Source organism: Pristiophorus japonicus, chromosome 6, assembly GCF_044704955.1.
Source record: "Pristiophorus japonicus isolate sPriJap1 chromosome 6, sPriJap1.hap1, whole genome shotgun sequence".
Taxonomy (NCBI): domain Eukaryota; kingdom Metazoa; phylum Chordata; class Chondrichthyes; family Pristiophoridae; genus Pristiophorus; species Pristiophorus japonicus.
The window spans coordinates 242,218,264-242,228,169 of record NC_091982.1 but is presented as its reverse complement, the minus strand read 5'-3'; the positions used below and the strand labels follow the sequence as shown (position 1 = coordinate 242,228,169).

At 40.1% G+C, this 9,906-nt stretch overlaps 1 protein-coding gene across 1 annotated transcript; it reads left to right on the top strand.

The window, feature by feature from the left end:
• The first annotated feature begins 269 nt into the window (after positions 1-269).
• On the top strand, positions 270-9,108 carry LOC139266275 (extracellular calcium-sensing receptor-like). The gene is made up of 6 exons (XM_070884102.1): positions 270-424; positions 1,051-1,342; positions 3,743-4,579; positions 4,705-4,932; positions 7,956-8,079; positions 8,195-9,108. The coding sequence occupies exons 1-6, from the start codon at positions 336-338 to the stop codon at positions 9,106-9,108; spliced, it is 2,484 nt and encodes an 827-aa protein (XP_070740203.1). The 5' UTR covers positions 270-335.
• Positions 9,109-9,906: the final 798 nt, after the last annotated feature.

The window sequence follows — 9,906 nt, the reverse complement described above, 5'->3', positions numbered from 1 at the left end:
TTACAGAGGTGACTATGTATTCCCTTTACGTTCTTTAATCCTCATGTTGACTAGAGTGCTGTTGTGTTTCCCTAAGAGAATTGTCAAGCAATTTGTTGATCCTCAATGGTGTTTGAAGTCCATTTGTCGCAAATTAACGCAGTTTTCAGTGACATGGCAACCGTGTATAAAAATGGCCTGTCAGCTCAGAACAGTAACTTTCGCAGTCAACAATGTATCGTGTGTTCCTTGTGGGGTTTTTTTCTGCTATTGCCCTGGCACGGTTGAGCAATGAACAAACCTGCAAACGTTGGGGGAAGTTTGATTTACTCGGCTTGTCGAAGGATGGAGACGTCATGTTGGGTGGAATTTTTGGAGTGCATTACCATGTTGAGCACCCAGAGCTTTCTTTTAGCAACCAACCAGAGCCGGTAAAATGCAGAAGGTTAGTGGAAGCCGTTACATAAACTACATTTATTATTTGGCTGACTAAAATTGTAAATTGCTAAGCTCATGCTGTTTCACATTGTTTTCAATGCTATCATATTATACAAAAGAAAAACATTATTACATTTATATCGCTTTTCATGGTCTCATGACGTCCCAAAGCGCTGTATAGCCAATTGTGTACATTTGAACTGTAGTCACACTTGTAAATTAGGAAATGCAGCAGACAATTTATTTATACCAAGCTCCCACAAACCGCCATTCGTTACTGACCCGATAATATGTTTTAGTATTGATGGATGAGGGACAAATATTGGTCAAGGCAGGATGAGAAATCCCATGCTCCTCTTCGAAATATTACTATTGGACCCGAAAGGGCAAAGGTGGCCTTCGTTTATCATCTCATCTGAAAGAAGACACCTCCTCAGTGTTGTCATTGAATTTCAGCTTCGATCTTTTGCTCATGTCTCTGGAGTGGGACATGAACCCATGAATTGTGACTGAGACACGAGAATGCTACCATTGAGCCATGGCTAATAGCCATTGTCGCGTACATCGATGTCCCATCGATATAACTGTACTTGGTGGATTCTTGGCCATTTAATAAGTATGCGTTTCCTGCAGCTTTCGGTTCCGACCATTCCGTTTTGCACTGGCGATGATCTTCGCAATAGAAGAAATAAATAAGGACACGGCGCTACTTCCCGATGTCACCCTGGGCTACCGGATATACGATTCTTGTAATTTACCTCTTTTATCGCTAAAAGCAGCCTTTGAGTTTCTGAACAAGCCCGAAGAAACCTTATCCTCTTTTACCTGCAAAAGCTCCTCTAAGGTTTCTGCTATTGTTGCTGATTCTGGGTCCACCCAGTCTTTAGCAATAGCACCGTCAATCGGCTCGTTCAGAATTCCTATGGTAAGATACCGCGTTTAATAACATTTCTTAGACCATGCATAGTAATCGAAGTTACGTCTGTACAATGTGATTTGTTTAATTCACCCACAATACAATATTCGCAGCGTTATTCAATATTTCAAAGCAGATGAAATTATTGTTACGTTCCAATGGAATGTTAGCTTAACTAAACAAAGTCAGTGTCTCGAATAGTTTTATTGTTGATTCAGTATTCTTTGGTTCAGTATGTATTTGTAGTTTCATAATTGGACTATTGATTCTCTGCCTTATTTTCTCAGATAATGCTTCGAAATTCCGAAGTAAGAAACTTGCAATGCGTGTAAGAAAAATACAGTAGAATCATAGAATGGTTACAGCACAGAAGGAGGCCATTCGGCCCGTCGAGCCCATGCCGGCTCTGCAAGAGCACTTCAGCTGGTCCCACACCGCCCTTTCCCTGTAGCCCTGCAAATTTTATTTCCCTTCAGGGACTTATCCAACTCCCTTTTGAAAGCATTGATTAAGTCTGCCTCCACCATCCTTTCAGGCAGTGCATTCCAGATCCTAACCACTCATTGTTTAAAATAAAAATTATTTTAAAAAACTTTCACAATGTTTCTCAGTTGGTAAATTGATAGTAATGCCGTGCAATTGCCCTAAGGATCTCGATATATACAGAATGAGCGGTATACAAAATAATTAAATCAACTCATTTATCATAGCTTCGGTTTTGTGCACCTCTTCGCCAATATTTTGATGCGTTCTTACCGCAACCTCTTATTTTACTTCACTTACGGATAATCAATCCAGCTATTACTAACCTCAGATAATTCTAAAACCACTCGCTAACTTGTGACAATTTCGCCTTCCGTTTTAACTGAGACCTTAGCCCATTTAATTGAAACTGTTAATCTGCTAAAAATCGCCCTTGAGAGAAAGGTTAAGGCTGATTGCCCCGGTGTGGTGCTCTCGACAGAGTACTGTCATTTAAACTAAAAACTTAAAATGCTGGAAATGCTCAGCAGCTCAGGCAGCATCTGTGGAGAGAGAAACCGAGTTAACCTTTCAGCTCGATGAATTTTCATCGATTAAAGGCCATTAAAATAAAAGATCCAATTGCAATATTCGATAATTGGAACCGACCTCGGAAGTAATACATTTATTGCCATGCGTTAAGCCTCTGTACACCATATTGGGGCGTGGTGTGTAATACTGAGGAGGACTGCGATAAAATACGAGAAGACATTAATAAACAAGGAGGATGTGCGTATAATTCGCAAACGAACTTCAATATAGATAAGTGCGAGATAGTTCATTTTGTTCGGAAGAATAAGGAGGGGAAAGTGTCTATAAGTGTGGTAGAGGACCAGACTTCTAGTGACTTCGTCGAATGTTGATTTTCTCTCCACCAGCCTCAAAATTAATTAAAACCATTGCGAAGCGCACTACACGAGATATCTTTTTGATCTGGGAAAGAACAGAAGTAAAATCCAAAAGAGGGAAAACTTCGAGAAGAAACATCTTTAGAATTCGGCAGATATTCTTGTGTTATGAATCCCCATGGCAATAGTCGAAGCGCAAAGGGATACTAAAGAGACACGTTTAATAGCAAGTGTGCATTAAATATAACAATAAAAGGAACAACAGTTTGCCGAAACAGTTTGCCGGTACTTTCAAATTAGCTGATTGTAAACTGAAAGTTCATTCAGTGTTAGCAATTTACTAATCTGCAAAGTAAATAGAATGCAAAACTACACAGCCAAAGCTGTATACCACAGGTGGAAAGAAGACTAACTTAAACCGTACAGTTCTTTGGCAAGACCACACGTAGAATTCAGGGTCCAACTCTGCTCACTGGAGCAGAGATGATGCATGCCTCGGGGGTTATTTAGGTGTCGGTGCACTGAGAAAAAACTGCAAAGTTGTGTGTTATAATTTTGAAAGGGAGTCCGACTAAGAGGGGGTAATTATAAGTTTGGGCGATGGAGTAAAACTGGCGATATATAATTAGCCAATCTATTGCACACCACGCCTAATTCCCCCTTCCATTGGATAGGACATCCAATTGTGTATTGGGCATTCAATTCGGTATAGCCCAAAGTACCAATCATGCCTAATAATCTGTACAGAAAATAAATGCTTTATTGACAATATTCATATTAAGTTTTGACAACTGGACATAGTAAGTCGGTTCCAGTCGGAGAAAGGCAGGTCAGGAAAGGTGAACGGATGGAACTGGCTTTGGGAATGGGTAGTCGAGACAAAAGTTTTAAAGTTATTTAATAAATAGTTGATGCTATGATTAGGACTCTCGCAGCGGCTGAAAATTGTTGGAACCTGGTGATAACCTGGACAACGACACACAACAGAAATTAAAATCGAAACGTTTTTTTTTAATATTTTCCGTTTTAATTTTGATAGGTTAGCTACTTTTCTACCTGTGCGTGCCTGAGCAACAGAAAGGAATATCCATCGTTTTTTCGAACAATACCGAGTGATTACTATCAGGCCAGAGCATTAGCTCAACTGGTGAAACATTTTGGATGGACCTGGATCGGGACAGTTAAAAGCGACGATGACTATGGAAACTTTGGAATGCAAGCATTCGCAGAAGTAGTCCAACAATTAGGTGTCTGTATTTCTTTCTCCGAGTCCTTTCATAAAACGTACCCCAGGGATAAGCTTTTGAAAACAGTTGACACGATAAAGACTTCTTCTACAAAAGTTGTCGTGGCCTTTGTCGGAGAATCAAACATGGGCATTTTACTGAAGGAAATGGTCAGACAAAATGTCACCGGCATACAGTGGATTGGAAGTGAATCGTGGGTCTCAACCTTGCTTCTTCCGCCGGAAGAAAGTAAAATGTTTGCTTCTGGTACTATTGGAGTTGCAATTCGTAAAGTCGATATACCAGGGTTGAGAGAATTCCTAATGCAAGTTCACCCATCCTTATATCCAGGGAACCTTTTGATGAAAAAGTTTTGGGAAACAAGTTTTGGCTGTAGCCTACGAAGTACGGAAAACCAAACAGATCCTCTAAAAACTGGCCCGCAATTTAAGGAATGCACAGGGAGAGAGAACTTACAAAATGTACACAATAAATTTACCGATTTGTCTCAATACAGAGTTACTTACAACGTTTACAAAGCGACTTATGCTATAGCTCATGCTCTTCACAATATGGTGTCATGCAAAACTGGCAAAGGACCTTTTCCCAATAGGAGTTGTGCAAATATTTCCAATTTTCAACCATGGCAGGTGAGGAAAATTTAACATAGTTTAATAACAATATATATTTAAATCTATACCCAATGAGGTAGAATCTGAAGCTAAATGTTGAAATGTTTTAACTGATTTATGCTTTGATCGTTTTTTGTTTAAAGCTATTACATTACATGAATACTGTGAGTTTCGTTTCCAAGATCAGTGAAAAGGTCTACTTTGACGAAAATGGAGACTCAGTGGCAACATATGACATTGTAAACTGGCAGCCAAATTCCCTTGGTGCAGTTGACATTGTAAATGTTGGGCACTATGACGGATCTGCTCCTACAGGAGAAGAATTTACGATAACAGAGGAGGCAATTGTTTGGACTGGAGGACAAATGACGGTAAGGTTTGGCGGGCTGAGCCAGGAAGAAGCGGATCAGACGTCCCTATTGACACATTAGGTCCGAAATTCAGGGTCCCGATCAGGCCTATTACCGCTGGAATGTGGCGGCCAGGCAGTGGAATCCAATGGCCGCTGACTTCTGGTCGAATGGCCGTCGACAGCAAAATTCAGCAGCGGTCCCCATTTCTGCCCTGTTGCTGCCGAGTGGCTGTAATTGCATCTTTAGTTCGCGCACCACCAGGACCCACCCCTGTTGAAATTCAAGCTGAAAACTCTAATGCCCGCCCAGCTTTCCCTGTATGAGCCCTGGCTGCGCATCAGCCATTAAAGATAAGGACCCACTGCTGCGATCACCATTTTAGTTTTTTTGGCGGCCGACATGGAAGTCTGATGGACTATTGTGCCTCTGGGTTTGGCCGGGCCGCCAACAGGCAGCCTGCCACCCCCTATTGGGTGCCAGGCCGCTGGCCTGACCAGAACCCTCCCTAGTGGCCCAATGGCCGACCCTCAATATTTGCCGAGTCTCTCCTCTTTAAAGGAAGGGCGATACGAAGTGATGCAGACGCGCAGACATCACCACCTTCAGCATCACTATCATAGGCAGTCCCTCGAAACGAGGATGACTTGCTTCCACACCAAAAAAGGATGAGTTCACAAGAGTTTTAATGAAGGACCTAATATTCCAGGTCCTGAACTACGTTTGAATGGTGGAAGATGCCTGTATGTGGAATTTTTTAACGTGTGGTGGCTGTTGCACACCAGCCACCACACGGGCTGGACAGAGCTCAGTCTTGGTGCAGAGGCAAGGGTTATCCAAGATGACTGGAGACCAGCTCTGCTGCACAGACCTAGTGCACACACATCACAGTGTGGGCTGGCCCGTGCTGCCCCTGGGCCCCTGGCCCCAAACTCACGCCTCTCTTGGGCCCCGATCACGTCCCTCCACAGTCTCTCGCCACTCCTGCTGTACCTGCCCAAGCTCCAATCACTGACCTGGATCTTGATGATGTCACTCTTCACTGCCCTCCTGCACCAGCTCATGCTGCTCCCTGAAGTAGTATGCCTCCACTCCACTCCCGGGTCCTCCACACCGCTGTCAGGGCTGCCCCTGAGACTGCCGCTCGACTCTCCTTTTATGGCCCTGATCTGCCACTATTGTTCTCATGCAGGTCAAGGCCTCCACGATGCTCCTGGCCTGCCACACCTCCACTCCTTTTATGGCCCCGACCTGGCACTCACCTGCTGAGTGACAGCGGTGGAGAATCTGTCCTTCCTCCACTTTCACCTCTCACCAGCACTTACCGCCACACTTCTGCCCCCATTATGGCTGATGAAAGAAAAAAGGACAAAGAGCTGAATATCGATCAAGAGTTGGCCTCATCTTACTCGGCAGTGAAAACACTTTAAAAAACTGTCAAGTTTCTGGTGGGCCTGAAATTCGGCCCTATTGCGTGATCTCCATTTCAATTGGTCGGGGTGTAAAACAGACAGCCCATCCACTACTGTCCATTTTCTGTTGAATGTTCACTCTAGCGGGCGCTATAAATGGGAAGATTTATGTTCCCCAGAACTAAGATCACTCAGCATGAAGAGAAAGGATGATTAATGTGATAATTTGCCAATTTTATTTGCTAACACTTCAACAACCGAGAGTATATGGGTCGATCCATCACTGATGGACTTTAATATAGAACAATTAAATACATCTGAAATGATACTTCTCTGAATGCATGATGTGTGCCGATATATAAATACTGTAAAGTGGGGAAACATGTTGAACAAAGGTTGTTCAGATCGCAAATGTGCAATTTAGACTTATATCGAGAGTCATTGGCGTTAAATTCGTCTTGGACGCGAACACAATGACTTGGAATTTGTGGTCCACATAATGGAGAACTTGCAGCTTTCGCCATCATTACAACTTTGAAATTGACCCCAACTTCAGGAATTGACACATGTGCTATTAAATGCAGAAATCTTGATATTTTGGTCTGTCATTCTCTGCTCCTCCACAGCTGTGCCATCCCTCAACCATCTACAGAGCCGGCAATCAGTTATAATCTCTCAAAGCAGGGAAACTGATGAAAATTTTCCGTGGTAATACTGTTCTTAAATGCCCCACTAAAAGTTAGACCCAAAGGGATTAGATGTAACTGATTTTAACAGTGTATTGACTGCTAACCAAAGGTCATCATCCTGAATTATTAATTTTAATATTGTGCAGGCTCAAATGTATTCATTTTAATAAAAAATAAAAGTGTTAATAAACTAATAATATATATATACACAACTATTTTAAAGTTTGTTCATCTTTGGTTCAGATTTGCCTTTTCCCTATGTGAAAGCCCCAATCTTTCTTTTCTTTTCTCTAAAAGTTTTTTTAAAAGTTATAATTTATCAGCTTACATACTTGGATTTCTTTGTAAATTATGTGTTTTGATAGGCTGCTTAGACAGATTGTGGATATCACAGCAGCTCATACTAGGGGATTCCCACTAAATTCCATTGATTTCAATTACACATCGGAAAACCCAAACTTCTCAACACAGAGATAATGATATTTGTGCTAAACTTATGTCGGTGCCAGCGATGAATGCTTTTGCTTTGCCGCTGACCAATAAGTCCAGAATTTTTTCCAGAAACTGGTTTCCATTTTAGCTATTGAAGGATATTCTTACCCAAAAAGTTTGCTTTTAGTTACTTTATTCTTTCTTTTGTATTTCAATAAAAAGGGAATGAAATCAACGACCTACTATGAATGTTATTATAAGTGTCTTGAGGTTACTGAGAAATGTTATATTTCTTTAACTGCAAGTATACCTCACACACTTCAAAGTGTCTTTACATTGCAACACGTTTATGTAGCAGCAAGTCATAATATTATTTAAAAGACAGAATCCTATTAAAATTATTAAAATTATTACAAATAAATTTAGCCACGGAAAAACGGGTTTGAATATTGTAAACTTGTCATATACAAATTCTAGCTTTGATGCACTGTCTTATTATCTACATAACCAGATTCCTAAAGCTATTTGCTCTGAAAGCTGTCTCCAAGGAACAAGGAAGGCAGGAAGAAAAGGACAACCCATTTGCTGTTTTGATTGCATACAATGTGCACAAGGTGAAATTAGCAACACAACTGGTAAGAAAGCCACCATTATCTGTCATATTATCATTTTGTCTCAACTTGATTTTTGTATTGCTGCAGTGGATTTAATATTTTTCCAAAAATGATCAAGCTTTTTGTTACTCTTTAGATTCCATCCATTGCATAAAATGTCCATTGGAGTACAAATCTAATGAATATCGGGACAAGTGCATCCTGAAGGAAATTGAGTTTCTTTCCTTTGCGGAGATCTTGGGAATCATTCTGGTGACACTGGCGGTGCTTGGAGCCTGTGCCACGATAAGTGTATTTGCAATATTCTATGTTTATAGAGACACTCCAATTGTTAAAGCTAATAACTCTGAGTTAAGCTTTCTTCTTCTTTTTGCATTGACCCTTTGTTTCCTGTGTTCAGTTACATTCATTGGTGAACCTTCAGTCTGGTCTTGTATGTTATGCCACACAGCATTCGGTATGAGTTTTGTTCTTTGCATATCTTGTGTGTTGGGCAAAACAATTGTAGTGGTGATGGCATTTAAAGCAACCTTTCCAGGTAATAATATGATGAAATGGTTTGGTCCTACACAACAACGCCTAACTGTTTATATTCTTACAATGGTACAATGTGTAATATGCACTTTCTGGTTAATTATATTTCCACCTTATCCTTTGAAAAACACAAATTATTTTAATGAGATAATAGTGTTTGAATGCAATGTAGGATCTTCTGTGGCTTTTTATTGTGTACTCGGTTATATTGGATTTCTTTCAGGCATTTGTTTTGTGGTCGCCTTTCTAGCCAGACAACTTCCAGATAACTTCAATGAAGCTAAACATATAACTTTTAGCATGCTTATTTTCTGCGCAGTTTGGATAACCTTCATTCCAGCCTATATAAGCTCTCCAGGGAAATACGCTGTGGCAGTAGAAGTTTTTGCGATTTTGGCCTCTAGCTTTGGTTTACTTCTCTGCATTTTTGCTCCTAAATGTTACATCATCATATTAAAGAAAGAAAGGAATACAAAGAAGCACATGATGGGTATAGTGGCTTCAAAAAGGCTGTGAACATATTTGTAAATGAGTCAAGAACTTTTTAGTAGGAATCTAACATTTGCCATAAAGGTAGTGAATGAAAATAAAAATTGGGAGATGTAAAATGGGATACCGATGCACTAACACCGATTTTACACTATTGCACAAAGTCAAAATTAACAACAGTAAGACTAATTTTGAGATTGGGTCAATAGTGCAAAATGAGCCATATTGGATCATCCCATTATATATCTCTTGATTTTCAGTTAATAGAAATGAAAATCATTAGCATTGTATGTCTCGTTTTACACTATTGACCAAAGTCAGAATTAGTTTTCCCCCACCTTTTCATTGCAAGAATTTTCAACTTGAACCTTGTTTTATGTTATTTATTATTACATTTTGAAACTTGTATCCTGGGATGTGCAAGATAGATTATTCACACAGGTTTCCTTGAATAAATCACTGTCAATATGCTTTCATATTGGCAGATTAACAATAAGGGGAGGGGTAATTCTTAACTTCACCACTCAAGCGGTAATATGGCAGAGTCTGATTGTTCGTCTGTTATGGAATTCATTAGATTTTCATCCCCAAGTATGCAGAAATAATTAGCTTATTTACATTTTAATAATAATCTCTGTAATGTGCATTCTGCAATTAATATAAATAGTATGTATTACTGGTATGTAAGAAATGTTTGCGTGTATCATATTACTCAGATGCTATGATAATTCACTGCTATATTATAGATTTGGCACATATATATTGAATGTTTATTTTACCAATTAGTTTCTGAAAGTTATGCTTCTTCATACAGCACCCACTGTA